Here is a 19688-nt window from a genome sequence, read left to right on the forward strand (position 1 = left end):
GAGCCTGCAGTGACAGCACAAGGGGTAATGGTTTTAAACTCAGAAGGTAAATTCAGACTGGCTTTAAGGAAAAAATTTGCACCATGATGAGAGTGGCAAATCACTGGCACGGGTTGCCCAGAGAGGTGGTAAAAGCCCCATCCCTGGAAATATTAAGTCAGCTTAGATGGGGCTCTGAGCATGCTGACAGAGTTGAAGATGTCCCTGCTCATTGCAGGGAGGTTGTACTGGATGACCTGTAAAGGTCTCTTCCAACTCAAAGCATTCCATGACTCTATAACACCGTAAGTGCAAGCCCTCCAGCCTAGTCTCCAGTTCAGCTCTGCATGGGAGGAGAAATCCTCCTTCAAAAGAATGCTGATACCATCTTCCACCTTGTACAGGGTGCCTCTTGCACACATCTCTTCCTTCCTTTCTCCACAGCTTTGTAAGAAGAAGCAGTTACGACCCTGTGTTTCACAGGAGACGCTTTCCTCTCCGTCTCGGTCCGGTCTCTGTTGCCTGGCTTCCTGCCAGAAGTGGAGGGGACAGTGGCGTGCCCTCACGTTATAGGATGTTTACTGGAAGGCCGACTCGTTACGCGAGTGCGCTAACATGCCTGAGGTCATTGGTTTCCAGCAGCAGTCCATGCGTATCCCAAGAATCGGTAAATTGCTCTGGACGAGGCTGCTAAAAGTCCTTGAGATATGTAGGTGTTGAGTTCAGACTTGCTGTGTCCCACTGGAGGACGTGCAGCACTCCAGAGCCTGCACCCAACTTGGGATGTCCTGTGATGGAGGTTTCTGATCAACGTCTTTTTGAGGGATCTTGTTCTCAGTGAGGTGAACCTTCACATTGTCTGTCGCTTCATTTATGTAATCATAAATCTGCAGGGATCACGGTGTAGGACAAAGTCCCACCTCTACATGATATGAACAACATTAAAGCAGCCTCTGAAAACACTGGGCAAGAGTCTGTAAGGTGCAGGGGGTCTGTGAAAGGAAAGAGAAGCTGGTCCCTTGTCGGGTGGGTCAGATTTACTAAACTGGGAAGGATAAAAAGGGAAACCCCTCCGTACACATCCTAGACTCAGGAAATCGTTAAGGATGGAAAAGACCTCTAAACTCATCCAGTCCAACCATCAGCTCAACACTACCGTACCTGCTGAACCATGTCCTTAAGTGCTACATCTACACACTTCTTGAACCCCTCCAGGGATGAAGACTCCACCACTTTCCTGGGCAGCCTCTGCCAGGGCTTCACCACTCTTTCGGTAAAGAAATCTATTCTGATATCCAATTTAAACCACCACTGGTGCAACTTGGGGCCATCCTCTCCTCAAAGGGCAAGGAGGCAGCTGAAGTTGCACAATGAGCTGCTTGCTCTGGAAGAAGCCAGTTTCCAGCAGCTTTCACCAGCTCAGGAGTGTGACAGCAGGGAGCAGGAGAGCCAAGCGAGCAACAGAGGAGAGCTCCTGAGTGCTCTGAGCTCAGCGCTCTGGTTCCTGATGGTTGGTGGCTCTGCCATCTTCCTTACTGGCATGGAGCTGTGCAAGAGGGTTGACTTTCAATCCAGCTGCTCCGCCTCTTGGAGATGAGTTAGAAGGGTGATTTGTTTCATTTCCTGCATGCTTTGCCACAGCAGTGCTGGGATGTCATGGAAAAGCCCCAGGAGAGAACATCCAGACCATAGCTGTAACTCACCTGACGTGCCTTCATCCTCCTGAAATGGTTACAGCACGTGGCTGCCTGGAAGGGTTGGGTAATTCCTGAGTTAAAGCTGGAAGTGCTGGTCTGCAGGAGCTGACACAGGAGAAGGTGACGGTGTAGATAGGATCAGCCCCTGCATAGTTACTTTGCTGGGCAGCCTGGGTTTCCCCAAGGAACCCTGGTGCAGAAATCACCTGGCAAAGTGCATTGCTGACCATTCCTGCTTGCAGGTTATCTTCTGTACGCGTCACCTTTCCATGCAGTACCCTCAGCCTTCTCTAAACTCGCCACTAGGCTTAAACGCTCCTGGTTTTGCGGCTATGCCGTATCTCCTGTACGTTGTCTCAGCTATACGCCAGCTACATTTTTGCTTATTCATTTACCTTAACAAACTAAAATGAGGCAGTGAGCCTTCCTAGCAAACCCACTGGCGTTGTCGTTGCCTGCTGCCTCCTTCTAGGAAGGCACAAGCACAGACGCTGTGTGGGAATGGGGGGATCGGTGTGGCAAAAGCCTTGTTTGGCATCAAAATACATACCCCAACCCATCTGGGGACCCCTTTTCTTTCGAGATACTGAAGTCTTGGGAACTGCAAACCCGGGGCTCTCTAGCCAGGTAGGAAGGGGAGAAGCATCCGTGTGCCCGGGCTGGCTTGCTGAGCACAGCCTGTGGCCGTATGGCCCGTGATTTCGGTGATTTTATTTCCTCAGCAGCATCCTGTGCTCTGGAGAGGGGAGAGTGGAGGTTTTGCAGAGCTCAGCTGAGCTGCTGACACGTTCGCATCTGTTTCCAGCTACACCCTGCGCCGGGTTTTTGGGGGGTGGGGGAAGGATTTGCCTTTTTTACGGGTCTATTTTTATCTCATTCTGCGAGGCTTCGCCGCTCCGTGTTTGCAAAAGCTACAATTCAAAACATCCTGGGGAAGGCTGCCGGGGGAGAGATGCCACACAGATTCCCACGTCACCGCCCGGGGTTTTGCCGAACACCATCTGGCAGTGCCGAGTCCCACACCGCCAGTGCTCGAGTCGAGCCCCGCGTGGGCTGTAGGCTCACGGACCATATCCGGCTGCTGACAGGTTTATCCCAACTGCTCCCAGAGGAACAGAGCGAGATCCTTCTCTGGGCCGAGCTGGAAACGTGATGCCCCAGGGGAGGCACTCGGGTGGGAAGGATGCTCAGCCTCGCCAGCTCTTAGCTTGCCCTCCCTATATCCGAACTGAAATTGCTTCAATTAGAGATTGCGGTAAATCATTTTAGCTAAACTGCCGCAAATGCCCTTGTGGATACTCTTTAACCAGCTTACCCGGCTTTAGCTTGCTTCGGAAAGGAATCAATTCTGGTCCAATCTTATTTAAATTTGGTTTAAATGGAGTTAAGCAAGTCCACACCGGTTTTAATTAAGACCAGTTTGAAACCAATTATAGTAAATTATTAGAAGTTGCGTTTTCTGCCAGGGTGAAGATCGGTGCTTTGCGGCTGAAGTAGGGAAAGCCAAGTTCATGTTGGAGTCTGCCAGGCCCCCCCGGAGCAATGTGGGGACACCTTGGCCACTGTAGGTCTCGAGACAGCTCAGCCCAAGCAGCCAGACGGTCCGAATGTTCCAGGCTGCTATACAATATATATTTATAAGGGCCTTAATATAGATACCTAATTGCCTGTCACGGTTGATTTATAGCGTGGCTGCGTGAGCGATGGGAATGGTGCAAACTGTTGGCGAGCACTGAGGGATGCATGGGGGTTTCAGCAGGCGATTGCCACGCTCTGCTTGAGGTGACACCCATGGGTTGGGGGGATGGCTGCTGGTGCTGGCTTAGGTGGTGCAAGGAGCCCACTTGTGTCCCTCGCTCTACCACAGGCTGGAAAGCTTGCCTTGGGAAAGGATTTGTTAGCCCAGCATCCCAGGATGCAGGATGCTGTAGTGATTGGGAAGGGTCTAGGCTGGCTCGACTTGGTGAACTCGTTTTGGCCATGGAGCTGCAATTTCCACATGCCTTTTGCAGGCTGTTTCTACCAAGTCTTGCTTTACTGCTCGGATGTTCCTGGGGGCTGAAAATTCTCACTTGTTCCCATTACTGCTGATATCTGGGCTGAGTTTCATCATTCCTCTGATCTTTCTTCTTCCAGCTCCCTCCTCTAAGCCAGACATAAAAAATAGGCAGCAGAGCTGTGGTGCGCCACTAGCCCCGCTCTGGGTGTGTTAGCAGCCGATCTGGCAGGTTACGGATCTGCAAAGTCTCGCTTCAGGAAAGTGGGGAGAGGTGTAAGCGTCAATTAATTAAGGCACAGTTTCCATAACACTTCTCTCTGCTTGTCTCTCGTGCTTCATAGAAACACTTGACAAGCTGCTCCTACGGTTCTGTCGAGCCGGGGATGCCGCCGTGCTGAGCTGTAACCCACAGGGCAGCGAGCTGAGCTCCAGGCTACACTGGGAAGGGTTACACGATGGCAAACAAGGTGCTAGCCGTTTCCTAGATATCCTGTAAATGCAGAACAAACAGAAAGTTTGGAGGGCTGGGAGGCTTTGCAAGAGAAATGTTTTGCCCTGCTTGGAAGAGTTATGGCCCGTTTAAACTCCAGCTGAGATTTTGGTTGAGCCTTTTGCAGCCTGAGAGACTCCTACCCGCTGGTTTCTCACTCTGCGGCATTACCCCTGGAGAGCACAGGTGCTGTGCTTGGAAACCTTCCTTAGGGACAGACAGGTGTGGCTGCTGGGTGGCAGGTGGGCAAGGGATGGAGAAACGATGCCTTTTGAGTCCGGCCTGAATGCTCCTGGAGGCAAAGGATGATGAAGGCGAAGGTTTGCATCCTTGGGGCATGCAAACCATTGTGTCACACTTTCCTGTTAGCAGGGGTAAGACTTGTTTTCACCATCTCTGTGCCAGTCTCTCCTTGCTCCCAGCTCCACGACCCACTGCCTGGCTTCCTGTGGGCTGGGCAGGAGGACTGCTTGATCAGAAGCAAGTTAGATGGCAGGATCGCAGGCTGGAGGTTGATCATCCTGCAGATTGCAGCTGGGATCTGATCTTCCAGGCAATTCTGGCTTTTGAACAGCTTAACCCAGTGGATCCTTCCAAGTCTCCAGTCTGAGATGCAGGAGATGCACCTCTTTGGAAGTGTGGATCCGAGGGTGCTTCTGGGTGGTCTGTCTTGCACTGTTGTTCCCAGCCACACAGCTCCTGGGTTTCATCCTGTGTGTGTCATTGCTGGCAAACCAGTAATAGGGGCACTGAACCTTTCAGGGAGGAGAAAAATTGCTGCCACCTCTTGTTTTTCTCCTGGCATGTGTTTTGGGATGTGTAATGGTTTGTGCTGTCACTGGAAGGCACGTGAGGAGATGGTAAGGTACGAAGCTGGCTTTGCCGTGCGGAGGGAGCGACAGCAGAGCCTCAGGTACTGGGGGAGAGCCTGTGTTTCTGCCAAGAGAGACCAACCCTGGCAGCAGTGACGTCGATGCTGTGGAGGTCAGAGAGACCCCCTTTTTGGGGTCTTGAGAAGGGAGAAACTCAAAGATCAGACCTTGTTCTGGACAAGCTACAGTGCTGGAGTATCCTTGATGGGCATGAGGGCGTGATGCCCTGCCTGCTGCTAGCTCTTGGGTTGCAGTACGGCACTGGTTTGGATACCTTGGCACTGCTGACAAAATGGGCGAGAAATACCACTTTTGCAGCTTTGAGAGACTGTTTCCATCTGCTCTTCCCCTCCCCACTCTCAGCACCAGGAAGAAAAGCTCTCCTTGCCTTTCAGGTTCTGCCCATGCTACAGGCTGGAGACGTGAGGCTGAGCCAGGGGCAGGCGTGGTGGGAAGACAGAGCTGCCCCACGTCGCCTTGTGCAGCCCATGTTTATTCTCAGCCTGATTCTGAGCAGTGCTGAGCAGCTGTAGTGATGGCACGTGGGGCACGGCTGTGTTTTCACGCTAGGTTCTCCTTGCCTTCAAACAAATGCACCTTTGTTTTGGAGCTCATCAGCTCAGCTAGATCCTTTTTTTTTTTGCCCAGATCATCTTCCCTGCAGTTGAGGGGAAACACGATGCCACAGCAAACACTTGCGCTCTGGTAGATGCCTGCTTCACAGCCTGGTTTGAGGTTTCAGATACAGCAGGGCAGGGTGAATGCATGACTCTAATGGGGAGAAGGTGCCAAGTTCTGGTCCAGATGACCTCATATTTCATTTTCCTTTTTACAAGCCTGGGGGAGCTGCCTTGGCTAAGCTCGCGTCTGCATTTCTGTGTATCACCAGGACAGGCAGGGTGGGAAACAGCCCAGTGGCTTTTCCATTAGCTTTCCTGAGCTTTGGCAGCTTGATTGTATCTTTAATTGGCTGCTCCATGCTCTGCTGAGTCTTGGTAGAAGCAGACAACATACATAAATCAAACTCTTCAGGTTTGCTTCAACAGTCTGATGGAAATACTGGCTGTTGTCAGGATGGAGGGAATAACCTTGGGGCACCCCGTGTGTGCTGGCTTCCCTCTTTAGCGGGGTTAGTCATGGGCTTTCCATAGGAGAAATTGAGGGAGACAGCTCCCCTTGTTGCAAAGTCACCTTTAAAACCCTCTCGTCAAACATTTGCTTTGAGCGCTGTCCTGCTAAATAAACCATCTGCCCTGTAGTTCTGCCGTGGGAAAAGCAATCTTTACCTGCCAGCACCCTGCACTTGTGGGTTTGAAGGGGTATTTTTTCTGATGCTCACTACATACCCCTTTGCCAGCCCTCCCTGGCTCCCCACTCTGCAAACGGTCTCAGGCCGAGTTAGGGCATCTTACCAAGCATATGCTTGAGCAGTGAGAGCCACGCATGGTGCTTCCACCCTGGAGCACCGTTTGCTGTTAAATGAGCAATGGGAGCCCAGCAGGAGTGAATTTACGGCCCTGAGAGGTGCAGAGGGAGCTGCTGGGTGCTTGGCAGAGGCTGTGAGCAAAGCCCTTCCACACCAGCCCTGGGGCACATCGTATGTGATGCTGTTGCACCAAGTGGCTCCAGCTCAGGAGAAATCACATCACCGAGCATAAACCGGTGACCGTGCTGTGACCCAGGACTGGACGTGTGTGTCTGCTGCTACGTGCACGCTGGGCTCGGGGCATCTGTGGCATGTGGGGCTGGATTAAAGGCTCTTCAACTCACCAGCAAGCTGGTTTGGGGGATGAGCGTACATGCTGTATCTGAGGAGCTGGGATTGCCTGTTGATGTGGAGCCTCGTGCACCCCACTACTGTCAGCTACTGAAGTTGAGCAGCTCTGGGATGATCTCCCAAAAAGCCCATTTCATCCCCTCATGCTGCTTGGCATTGGTCCAGCATGGCTGGGACCTCCACAAGATGCCTTCCTCTGGGATGGAGAGAGCTGCAGCAGGGCTGGCTCTACTCGGACTGAGCAGGTGCGATCACACGAGTATTGGAAGTCTCTTCATGCTGCAACCCTCCTCTGCTGAATGCTGTGACTGTATTTTGGGTGTCTGCTCTCTGACTGAGACTGCTTTGGCAGGAGGCCCCGGCTATTCTAATCTGCTCTCCCCTTCTCCTGCCTCCTCAGGTATGAAAGGCTTGGAGTGCTCACCCTCCACGCCCACCATGAACTCCTACTTCTACAAGTTCATGATCAACCTGCTCAAGCGCTTCAGCAGTGAACGGAAACTCCTGGAGGCCAGAGGAGCCTTCATCATCAGGTCAGAGCACCCCACCTGCCTCGCTGAAGCCCCCGAGCACCCCTGGGCAGGGCGGGTTGGGGATGACGGGGTCAAGCAGCCTGAGCACCGAGCTTCCTCGGGGCCAAAACCATTTCTACAAGTCTCCCTTGCTCACCGGCAGATGGTTAAAGAACAAACGGGACTCGCCTTTCACATGTTGAGGCACCATATTTCTTGTTTCCATCCCTGGAGGCAAAGTAGCTCCTTATTAAATAGCGTTGTCAGAGCTAGTTTTGTTAACAACCCGACCAGCCAGAGCATGAAGACAGGTTTGTGCTCGGGGTGCCAAGTCGAGTGAATCCCTCTACCCGGCCTTGCAAGATGCTCGCCCAGCGAAAGCTTCATCCCCCAAAGCCGCATGTTTCCGTGCTTGCAGTTAGTGGGTTTTGCTTTGGCTTTTTGAGGAGCTGCAGTGGAGGCCGGAAAGCCAAGCGCGTGGCAGCTGGCAGGAGGACATCGTCTTTAATGCAATGAAATCTGGGGCAAGGGACGCCAGTTCCTCAGCAAACTGGGAAATAATGGGCTTAATGGTTGAGGAGAGGTGGAGAAATCAGAGAGGAGGTTGGTGGGAGGGAGGAGTCACCAGCCTGGGGTTTCCTCCCTTGCTTCCAGGGAGGTGGCATCAAAACGAACATGGGGAAAGCAAGAGCCAGGCTCCCATGGGAGAAGAGAGCTGCTTCTCCGAAAGTGGAGGCGTGTGGGAGGGTCCCATTGCTGTAATTGGAAAATAAAGCGTGCAAAGCTCTCAAAATCTGCGAAGCTGAGCCCCAGAGTGTTGAGTTGTACCTGCGTGAACAGCAGTTTGTGCCCAAGGCTTCAGACAGCCTGAGAGCACGTGGCTGCAGCCCATGATGGGATTGCAGTATAAAACAGGGCTTCAAGAATGAGACGAAACACGGGCAGGGCAGGGTTGCAGCAGCCGTTTGAGCTGCACAACGAGGATTTCAAAGGCTTCTCCACACTTAACATCAAAATATGGTGCCATATCCCAAATATCCATTGAAAAACTATTTCCTGCTCCCGGAAAAAGTCTAGTTGAGGATTTAATGGCTTTAAATTGGAAGGGAGAAGATTTAGATTAGACATTAGGAAGAAATTCTTCACAATGAGGGTGGGGAGGCCCTGGCCCAGGTTGCCCAGAGCAGTGGCTGTCCCATCCCTGGAGGGGTTCCAGGCCAGGTTGGATGGGGCTGGAGCCCCTGATCCAGGGGGAGGTGTCCCTGCCCATGGCAGGGGCGGAACTGGATGGGCTTTGAGGTTCCTTCCAACTCAAACCATTTCTGATTTGGGTTTTTTGTTTCTGGTAGGAGGCTGGAAATGTTAAGTTTGATCATATAGGGGTCTAGGACTAGAGCACAGAAAATAACGCTACTCGTGGTGTCTCTGCTCGCTGATGTGCACAGCCCTGGTGTGAGCAGCCCTTGGTGGGGAAAACAGCTCTGTACCTTGTTAGGGGAGCAGGGCAATTAGAGCAACAGTCCGCCTGGGTAGGGTGTGTTTAAAAGCTCTCCCATATCGTGGCCACCTGAAATTTTTCCCTCCGGCTCTGGCAGGATGAGCCTTGGCTGGCGGGCTTGAATTTCCCAGCAGCCATCTGGTATGGTGAGACCGGCTCGCGAGGCTTTTTGTGGTGACTCATGCTCCAAAAAGTCCATTCATGTTGTGGTGCAGGTGTGGAGCTGAAGTGGTGGTTCTGGGAGGGGTGAGCCATGCCCTGGGGTACTACCGGTTAACTCTGAAACCTACTGATGGCAGTTGACGTGCTGGTGTTAACTAATCTGCGTTGCCTCCTGAAAAAGCCAAGATGGGAACAGAGCAGGAAAACTTTTACGGGACTCTCTGGAAAAGATTGATTTCTTGCCGGAGAGACCCAGTGAACGTGGGAGCCTCGTGGTGCTATTTTTAGCCACTTTTCAAATTGAAGCCGTATGTGCGTTCCCACATTACATCCCTCCCTTGTCCACAAGCCAGCTCAGTTGTTTTGCACAGCGGGGGGAGAAGCCAGCCTCATGTTTGACTTGGGAGATGCTGGTCAGGTTTCATCCTGGGCTGGAGAGCACAAAGGGGATGCTTGAGAGACCGGAACGGTGTGCGTTGAAGCAGGTTCCTCCCCCGCCGCTGACACAAGCCCTGTGCTCCCCTTGTATCCATCATCTTCCCCTCCTCTCCAGGGCCACCGCTGCCCTTTCTGCTGCCAGCCAGCCCAGGAACAGCGGAGCAGGGAAGGAAAACAGACCCGTTAATATAGGCAATGATTTCCAGCCAAAGGATTAGTGCTTGGGGGAAAGGGAAACAGGGGACAAGGTTTTTATTAAAGCACAGTGCAGCAATTTTCCCTGTCACGTTGACAGTGGGTGAGCTCAAAGGTCCACGAGGTCAGACGGAGAGTCTACAGTTAATGGTAGTTTATTTCTAACCCAACTCAAGCTGCTTCGTGTCTGGTTGCCGACTCTGAAAGGACTTTAGTCTCTCTCCTGATATGTCCTCGGAGTTCCGGAGGCAGGGGTTATGGTATGTTGTGTGCTTGAGAATGGGAGTTTGGTTTGAGCAGTGATCTCTGCAGGAAGTTGTCGTGGTGGGATTGTCTCCTGCTCTGTAGGGATGTGTGGTCCCCATCCAGCATTGGGAGATGGGTGGGAGAAGCAGCCACAGCCCTCCCCAGCAGAGCTCACCCTCTGTGCCTGGCTCGGGCAGAGATGGGGGCTGTGGTGGGTGGTCTCACCATCAGCAAACCTGGTCCCAAGCCGGGTATGGACTGATTGAGATGGATTGCCAGAGAAGACAGAGTGGATCTAAATAAAAACACAAGCTGCCTTTAAGATAACAGGCAAACAGCTCCAAAGATTCAGTTCATCAGGAAAAAAACAGATCATTTCCTCTCTCTTGTCCTCACCCACTGGGCTGGGGGTTAACACATCGCCAGCACATGGTCCATCTGCTGGTGCATCCAAGAGGTGCCCTTGGAGGAGCCCTTCTTTATCTGCCACCTTCCCCGGTGGGATCCAGCCAGGCTTCATCCAATCAACCCATGGTGCAATGCCTCATCTGTGCCACCACCCAAGGGGACCTCGTGGAGACAGAGCCTGTGACCGCGGTGGAGCTCATACACTGGACTGAGCCCCACCAGGAGAAGGGAAGGAAAGCAGTCAGGGAAGGGACTCTTCAGGGCTCCTCAGAGTTGCTTAGATGCCGTGGCGGGGGAGGAAGGCTGTCTCACGCTTTCCACCCCTGTCTCCTTGAGGAGCCGGAGAAGGGGCAAACTTGCTCCCATGGTCTCTTCCAAGGATTTTTTTGGCTTGACCTGAGTTTCCTGCATTGCAGCAGATGGGGGTTCTTTTGGGGGTCAGTCTCTCTCACTGTCACTTGTGACTGTGTTCAGGCTGGAAGCCAGTGAAGTTATTCTGCTTTTGAAACTCAGAGTTCAAAGTGCTGCATTCTTGAGTCAGGCACTTTTGCGCTTAAAGGTGGCTCCTAAAGTCTTGTGAGAAGCAGGAGCATCGACCATCTCTCAGTGTTACCTCTCGCCTTGATGAGCAGACCCGAGACCTTTCAGCCTTCTTGCTAATTGGGAGCTATCTGCCCTAGCTGGCACGCGGCCGTCCTGGACTCAACAGAGCCCTTAAGCAAGAAGCAAATATTCACATTCAGCTGCTGGCCTCCCGACGATGGCTTGGAGCGGCAGAAAAATGCAGAGGAGCTTCCAAAGCGTCACATGGCTCCTTGGAGCAGCACAGCCATCCTCGGGGCAGGAACCCTGCGGAGGGAAAGCTGTTTGGCCAGTCAGGAGGAAGCTAGCAGAGCGGCACTGAGCTTTGCAGCTCACACCAAGATTTACAGGCTGGATTTAACGCTTGCTTGTTGGTACCAGAGCTATAGGATGGGGGGATTCAGCGAGAGGCTAAGCCCCATCCTGCAGACATCAGCATTGCTGCTCAATGCAGTTTGAGGACAGGGCTGGCTGCCCTAGCAGCTTGCTCTTGGAAGGAGACATCATCTTCTTTATTGTCCCTCTCCAGGGCCAGTTGTGCAGCCCCTGCACGGTCCCTGGGGTCTGTCTGAGCCCACTGAGCTGAGCCTAGAACCACAGCAGTGCTGCCTCCCAAGTGACAAGCGGTAAGACAAGAGGAAATGGCCTCAAGTTGTGCCAGGGAAAGTTTAGATTGGATATTAGGAGAAATTTATTTACTCCAAGAGTGGTGAAGCATTGCAACAGGCTGCTCAGGGCAGTGGTGGGACCTCCATCCCCGGTGGGGTTCAAAGAACATGTAGATGTGGCACTTAGGGACACGGTTCAGCAGGTACGGTGGCGTTGAGCTGACAGTTGGACTGGAGGAGCTTAGAGGTCTTTTCCAACCTTCATGATTCTATGATTCTTTCTGGGATGGAGCAGCTCAGGCATTCGTGGCTGATGTACCTTGCCAGGACAGCAAAGGAACCCTCCAGAGTATGGGATGCGCTTGAGTGGCTGGAGACATCCCTGTGCCTGTTGTATGTGGATGCTTTGAAGTGAGAGGCTTAACTTTCAAGCCCAGAGAGGCCGTTTTCTCACCGAGCAGTGGCACCCTGAGGCGCGAGATGGTGCCTGAGTCAGCGCTTTGCTCCCCAGGCAGGGGCCCACGCGCAGGGGTTGTCTCAGCTTGTTCTACGGAGCAGTTAAGCAGAACTCCCTGCTGTGAAGCACCTTCTCACAGGGTGTTTTCTGGGGTTAAGCTCCTTGGAAGGGACTTTTTGGCCACTTCCTGTGCAATGCGTGCGGCAGGCCTTGTCTGTTCCCCTGGGCTTGGCTTTCTGGGGGGTGCTTGAACCCCCGTGGGGAACGTTCAGAAGGGTGACCTGGTTTTCCATCTGCTCTGTTAAGATGTAGGCTGGAGCAGATAAGATTATTCAGCTGATTTATGGCGTTAGTTGAGGAGCTGGGAAATCCCGAGTCTTGTGATGGGGCCACAGGTTTATGGCTCCCACAGATGGGAAAAGTTCCCCTGACTGGAAATCCTGCCTTTTCCTTCAGATCTCAAAGTCCTGCTGGGATGATGCCAGCAGAGAGCTGGATAGCAAAGAGGGCAGAGCTAGGGATAAACACCGGCACATCATGTTGAGTACGTGAAGGGCTTTGCAGTGATATCCTTGGTGTGGGGGATGGGGTGGCCGGTCCCCTCTTTTGGGGCAGGAGGGGATGTTTTTACCTCCATGAGAGGCTGAGGTTGACATGCAACAACCCTTTCTACCCAGAAAGTGGGGAAAAAGAAGCAAAGTGGATTCAAACCCACTAACTGGGATGGGGAGTGAAGGGGAGCAGAGGGCCAGCCTATCCTGTGGAGAGCAGACATCCAATGCTCTTGGCAGGCAGGCAGTGAGGAGCATGTTAAATCTCTTTTTGCTTGGCCTGTCTAGCGTTCCCAGGGCTGTGCTCTCCATCTAAGGGGCGTCGGAAGGGAAGGGCGGCCCACCAGTATCCCAGTGGGGAGGGCTTTGGAGGAGAGAGTGGAATGGGTTATCCACAGGCTTGGATAGTGAGGGATACGCTGGGGATCCTGTGCAGAGCTGGTCGGTGTTGGCTTTGGTGGTGAGGGGATGCTGAAGCCCTGGGATGCCATCATCCTACAGTGATTCACTGTCCCCTGGCTCTATCCTTAACCTTGTCCTTTCCTCCTGCCTGGCTGTCCCACCACCCAGCCCATCAGCCACCCCTCACCATCAGGAGCCGGGGTGAACCAAAATCCTCCTCTTCTCCCAGGCCTGGATGCTCTTGAGCTCCCTCAGCCCCAGTTTGCTGGGCCAAATGTCTCAATACCTCCCAAGGATCTGGAGGCTCGCAGGGCTGGGATGAGGGATGCCTTCCTGCTCCTCCTTCCTCCGGGTGTGCTGATGCGACCGTGCCCCTTCCAGCTCCCATTGCCAAACCTGTGCCCCGAAAATCCCTCTGCCCCACCAGCAAATGAATCGGGGCTGGAGGAGGAATGTGTGTTGCCTCTTCCTCTCTCCCACCCTCCCAGTCGCTGCATTGCGGAACAAAACCTGCATTTGTTTTTGCGGGAAACGTTCAGCTTGTACTCAGCAAAGTGCAAAAACAAAAAAAAAAGAAGAAGGGAAAAAAAAAATGCAGCCCCTTTGATAAAGTGTGATATGAACTCGGGTAAAATCCAAACAGCTGTGAGCGCTACAAGGGAAGCTTCTGTGTTGGGAGGCAGCGAGCCTGCGAAAATACACTGCTCTGCCTGCCAGCGTGCTCGCTGGCCGCCTGCCCTTCTGCTTTAATGAACCGAGCGCTCTCCATGCCCCCCTTCATGCCTTGCAGAAAGGAGGAACCGGAGAAAGCTTTTTATTCTTTTTATTTTTCCTGCCTGTTTGCAAAGCAGGAGGTGGAGCTGCCTCCCATCCGAGCCCCGGGCCGGGCACTGGAGCAGAGTGGCGAGCATCTTTGCCTCTGCGCTGAGGTCTGCGGGTGTCTCCTTGCTCATCTCCAGCTCTTCTGTGCCTTCCTTTAAGCCCTGCCCGCTTCTTGAAATATCCTCTCCCTGGTTCTGCCTCCACCCAGCCATGAGAAATCCTGTGGCCAGAGATCCGGAGCGGTTCTTTAGTGGAATGATGGCAACGAAGCTCTGCCTTTACGCATCTTCCACGTCCTCAGCCATGCGTGGTGAACATCCTGTGGGCTTCTCTCAGGCTTTGATATGGATTTGGATGGGCCTCGGGCAGCCTGATTTAGTGGGATGTCCCTGCCTGTGGCAGCGGGGTTGGAACAAAATGATCTTTAAGGTCCCTTCCAACCCAAACTATTCTATGATTCTATGGGAGACGGCAACCCCTCTGTATCTCTAACCCCTCCCAACTCTCAAGTTACTTGTTTCACCTCATGCAGTGGACTCTGCAAGCCCAATTTAGCATGTGCTTAATGAGGTTTTGATTCACCAGGGCTATGGGTGTTGTGCTGGGCTCTCCAATACATTCCACAGCCCATGGAGCAGGAGCTGGAGGCTGAAAACCCAGTTTCTTCCCGGCTAGAGGTTGGATCTAGGGTTGCAAGGCACTGAGCCATCAGCAGCGTGAACTTTGTGATGGAGGGGCCTGGTGCTCTGCCTAAGGAGTATCCTTGCTGGGATAGCAGGAGTTGGGCCAGCCCCTACCAGCCCCTTTCCTGGTGCTGGACCACCACGGGAAGGACAGGAGATGCCTCCTGAGACGTGGGAGGTAGAGGAGCAGCAGAGGGATGAACTCCTGGCAATGAGCTCGCTGTCCTGCCTGCTGAAGCTGCGCCGGGACCAGTCGTATTCAGAGCTGCCTGGAAAGATTTGATGGTTTTTCCTGTAAAAAAATGGGAACCACATGTGAGCAGCCGTGCCGGAGCGTGCTGGGACTAATTCAGGTCAGCGAGAGGGTGGAGGAGAGGAAGGGGAAGTGTGTGTAGGGGAGGAAAACCCTCCCAAAATGGCCAAGTTCCTTCAAAGGGCAGGTCTCTGGGGATGGCTATTTGCTCCATCCCAGCGCTTTCCCTGAGATCCCAGCAGGAGCACAGCACCAAGGCCAGGAAAGCAGACTAGGGGACGGGGGAGCTGGGAGAGGGTGGGCTGGGCAATGGGGAGAGGATTTAGCAACTCGCGTGCTTGCTAACCATTGTGTTCTCCAGAGCAGGGCTTCAGCACGAGCAGCTTCCAAGCTGTCTACCAAATTCTTCTGCCTGGTCAGAGGGGTGAGAACCTTTGTTGTGGAAAGGTGACGGTCAGGGCAGGCAAGGGGGGTAGTTTTGACCATTAGCTGCTAAATGAGCTGGTCTGATCCCATCGGTCAGGGCTCAGGGTTCTGGTGGTGTTTCCTTCTCCTGCCCTGCAAATGTGACGTCTTAGTTTGTTCATCTCCAAGAGCTAGGACGGGGAGTCTGGGAGAGGCTGAATAATTGCTTTTTCCCCCCATCTCTCTTACAGGGGATCTTGCCTGGGATTATCCCCAAGGCACAGGGCATGCCTGGTTGAAAACATCAAGGCAGGGCTGGGCCTTTTGCCTCCTGCTGCTCTCATCGAGCGATTTTTTTCCATTCCTGGCTGCTTTTGAGCATCTAGCAGCCCATCACTCTCCGCCGATGATGGGCGCGCAGCCCTCCCTTCTCACGCGCCGCCCACCGACTGCAGGCACAAGCAGCAGGCGGGTGAGGATGCTCCAGCACTTCCCACGGTCATGCTTTGCCACAGATTTCCATCTTTGATTTCCATCAAAGGCAGATGCTCCAGGCTGGATGCTGCCCCGGGAAGCTCTCACCCCAGCTACGGGCTCTGTAGCTCCCACTGGCAGGTCCAGCCAGGTGCTCTGGGACTCCTCGGGATGGGACATTTTCAGCTCCTCGCCGTTAAGTATGGAGCTGTGCAAAAGCCACCCTGGTTGGAGCTCCTTCCATTTGGTGCATGAGTTCCTCTCGGTGCTCAGCTGTGCCTGGAAAGGTCCCCTTTCAGTGCTGGGTGCTCTTTGGGTTCTGGCATGGCAAGGAGCATTCAGCCACTCGCCTCTCGCGGATCCATGGGCCTTGGAGAGGAGGATGTGAAGCAGGGCTTCTCAGCCTGCATCCCCCTCCTTGGGATCCCTCCAGGATCCCTGAGATCCCAGCATGAGCACAGCACCGAGGCCAGAAAAGCAGACTGGGGAAGGGGGAAGCTGGGAAAAGGTGGACTGGGCAATGGGGAGAGGATTCCGCAGCTCCAGAGACAGGGCAGGCATCGGAGCCCACCCCATGATACTGAAAGGCAACGAGAGCCAGGAGGCAGGAGGAAAGTCCAGCAGTAAAGCCAGAATAACATCTGAGGTATTGAAACCACAGCATAAATAAGGGTATTTTTCAGCTGGTGCTCTTGAGTCCAGAGTGCGGTCAGGCTTGCCAAGGCACTCACAGGCCCCTCCTTCCCTGAGCTCTAGGATGTGCTCGAGTGTTCCCACTCCTCCTGCTCCGTCTGTCCCCTCTCCCCGAAGTCACATGAGGATTAGCACTGCGTTGAGTGTGTCTGCACACGAGTCTGAGCCGGCTGGGCAAAATACAGCCAGTTTGCTCAGGCAAAGCAAAAGAAAAGTCAGCAGTGGGTCTGAGTCGAGATGCTGGCAGAGGAGACGAGGCAGCTTCACCTCCCACCATGGGCCACGCTCATCCCAGAGCTCAGCTGATACGTCCCAGCCTGCTGCCACCCATGGGATGCTGCCACCCCCTTCCAGTCCCTTTTTCTTTCCTTCTGGAAAGCTTCACCCTCAGACACGCAGTGTATTCCATGCTCCATCCCCTATCTGATGATCCTTCCACTTCCAGAGGCCTGGAGATGCCCAGCAGCACCATCTTCCCCTTGCCTTCATGCAAAGGCTTATCCACCTCCAAGACGGTGACCTGCTCCTCCGCCGTGCTTCTAGGAGCAAAAGCACTTTTATTTCATCTTAAACTGAAGCGATGGGGAGGGGTGAGGAAGAGTGAGTGCAGGGACCGTGGCTCCCGTGGCTCTGCAAACTGTGCATGCCCTGAGCTGGCTCAGCCTCTCCCAGCTCCTGTTGTCACAGCTTTGCACCCGCTCCTTTAACCTATTTTTATTTGCAGGGAAGAGAAATTATAGGGGGAGAAATAAGGCGCTTGTCAATTTTCTTGAAAATTAGGCCACAGCTGTCAGCCTGAAAGGGAAGCGTACGTCTCAAAGGAAGGATCTGATGCTGCTTTACGCAACTCCCCCACTCCCCAGCCAGCCCCTGCCCTTCCTCCCCTTTGAAGCAAAGGATGCTTGCCTGAAGACATCACTGCCCCGTGTAAATCTCCGTCTTGGTTCAGGCTCTGGAGGGCTCTGTTGAATGTGAGTGGTTCCCCTCAGCCGGGGAGGTGGACACGCTATAATGCTGCAGCCTGGGCGTCCCGCCTGGGGCTTGAAGCCCCAAGAGCCTTGGGCAGTGAGGAAAGACGTGCATTTGCCATCCGTTTTGCCATTGAGTCATCAGCAGGTTTAAAAGTCAGAGAAGAGGTGCCTCAGGGGGTGTTTTCTGCTCTCCTGGAGGGTTCAGAAGAGGGGAGCTGCCATTTCTCCAGGTGTGGAGCCTCCTGTAGATGCTGAGATGTTCCTACAGCATCTTGTAAGCTATGACTGCATGCTTGCAGCAGGATAGCTTTATCCAGGGGTCACCATAAGGTTTTCTCAAGGAAACCTGTAGGGGACACCATCGTGGGCAGCTGGAGGTTGGTGCTGGATGCGGTCTTCCCCTTGGAGGAGTTGCCACGTTCATCTGTGTTGTGGGCAATACTTTGGGCTGAGTAAACCGCTAAGTTTCCCGATGTAGTTACCTTTTAGCTTCTGGCCCATCCCAGATGATGTTAGTGATTGATCATCTTTTGTGCTGAACGTGATCAGAAGAAGAAACTGAAGAAGTTGTCGAAGAAGCTTCTTCAGAAGAAACTCTTCCTTTTCCTTGGTACAGTCCTGTTTCCTCCACCATGTTTGGCACGGAGCTCTCGGTATTTCTCTGACCACAGAAGTGCCTGGAGGTGATGGGTATCTGCTTTATAAGCTGGAAGATCCAGGCAGCCAGCATTCAGGGGGGTGGCAAGACTGGGTTCGTCATGGACATGCCCAGGAGGTGACTCGCAGCTTTGGCAGAAGGGTGGGAAAGCCATCCTGCCAGCCAGGACAGGGACCTCCCAGTGCTCCCCATGTCTGAGGGTAGCGTCACGAGGAGCAGAAGCCAAGAGGCTGTTTCATCAGCTGAAGGGAAGAAGGTTTAAGCATGACTCTGCCTGTGTTCATGGAAGTTCTCAAACCACCAGCACACTGTCTGCGTCCAGCGTGGCATCGCCAAGTCATCCGTGGGGCAGCAAATGGTTCCAAATACAGAGGGTGTTCAGGGCAGCTGGATTTGCAATGCTTTCCCTGGGAAATCAGGATTGTACGCTTGTACCCTGGAGTTCTTCATCTTTCCCCATCCTATGAGAATCTCTTGCCTGTTGCCATCAAACAGGGAAGTGTAAGTGGGCAAGAGTTTCAGTTTCTGGGAGTTCACCGAACTTGTAGAGACCCTCAGGTCTCAACTGGGCGGTCCTAATTTTTCCATCTAGTAAGAAGAACTTCTTGGGAAGTTCTTACGCATAGGTGGCCCACGATGTCCCTGAGCTGGCGTTTTGCCCTGGATGCTGTCTCCTGAAGCCTGGTGGCACGGGTTTCGGGGAGCTGCTGCCTTTCTCTTGGCTTGCTGTTTCTTGTCCCACCTATGGAAAAGGGCTCTAGTTTGCAGAGGGGAGCAGAGATGAGCCCTTAACGCAGCACCATGCTTCTACTGAGGATCCCCCTTGGTTGCTCTGAGGTGGCAGAGGGTCCCTGGGGAGCATGTTATGGAGGAGACAACCCTGGCATGGCGCCAGGCTGGCACCGTGGCTCCTTCAGCAGTTTTCACGCTGACGGCTTTTGCTGAGCAGACGCTCCGTGGGAGGGTTTTCTTGTTTGCAGTGAAACACTCTGCAGCTTTCCCTTTTCAAGCGAAGGCATCACAGGGCTTGTCTCTGGCTTCCCAAGGTCTTGCACATCTCCTCCCAGGATCCACACGTCTCCTCCCAGGATCTGTGCATCTCTGGTCCACAGCTTTCACTGAGTTTCCCAGGAGGATTTGATAGACACCACAAGAAACCAGGACTGGCGAGGTTGAAAAGAAAGTTCAGGCTTTGTCACATATTAAACCAGATCTCCCCCAAACACCCTCACCCTTCCTGTTGATGGGCTTCCTTTGATCCGATGCGCCCATCCCTGACCCGATGTCTCAAAGAGCAGGACCCGAACGTCAGGACATCAGGAAGAGTCCAAAAGCCACGTGAAGGAGGTGTAAGTCCTGCTTTTGCTCACTTTGTCTTCCTGGCTCGAGCAGGCTCTTTGCTCACCTGGGGCGAGCTGTGACAGCTCCCAGCTCCAGAGCTGCCCTTCCCAAGGACTTGTCCGTGCTGTCCTGGGCTCTTCTTGGCTGGGTTGTACTTCATGTCTTCCCATGTCCAGCAGATGCTGGTGCTCCGCCATGTATCTCACTCCACCTATGTGCCTTCAAGCCAATCCCTAGAAGATGCACCCTACTGGGTCCTCTTTGTCTCTTGATGAGGACCCGAGCTCGTTAGGGAAACGTGCCTGCAGAACCTTGCTTTGAGATGGGAATGGGTGGCTGGGAGAGAGGAGATGGGGGGTAGAGGGTCCCTCTGCCTCCTGCAGAAGGAGCTCCACTTCACGTACACTTCCCAAGCCCTTCGCAATCCTTTACGTTAAATGCTATGAATTTTGCAAGTGGGAGCTGCCGAGGTTGCCATGGTTTCCCTTGCCTGGAGGAGCACACTCCAGAGGCCC

The 19688-nt window shown here is 53.5% G+C and overlaps 1 protein-coding gene across 1 annotated transcript in view; it reads left to right on the forward strand.

Annotated features, from left to right (window-relative positions):
- VAC14 (VAC14 component of PIKFYVE complex) overlaps positions 1 to 19688 on the forward strand; it is a 66791-nt gene that overhangs the window by 35433 nt on the left and 11670 nt on the right. The window contains exon 14 of the mRNA XM_054079010.1: positions 7215 to 7347. Within this exon, the coding sequence (XP_053934985.1) occupies positions 7215 to 7347 (133 nt within the window). The remainder of the gene's footprint in view (positions 1 to 7214; positions 7348 to 19688) is intronic.

Source organism: Cuculus canorus, chromosome 13 (genome assembly GCF_017976375.1).
Source record: "Cuculus canorus isolate bCucCan1 chromosome 13, bCucCan1.pri, whole genome shotgun sequence".
In the NCBI taxonomy this organism is placed as follows: domain Eukaryota; kingdom Metazoa; phylum Chordata; class Aves; order Cuculiformes; family Cuculidae; genus Cuculus; species Cuculus canorus.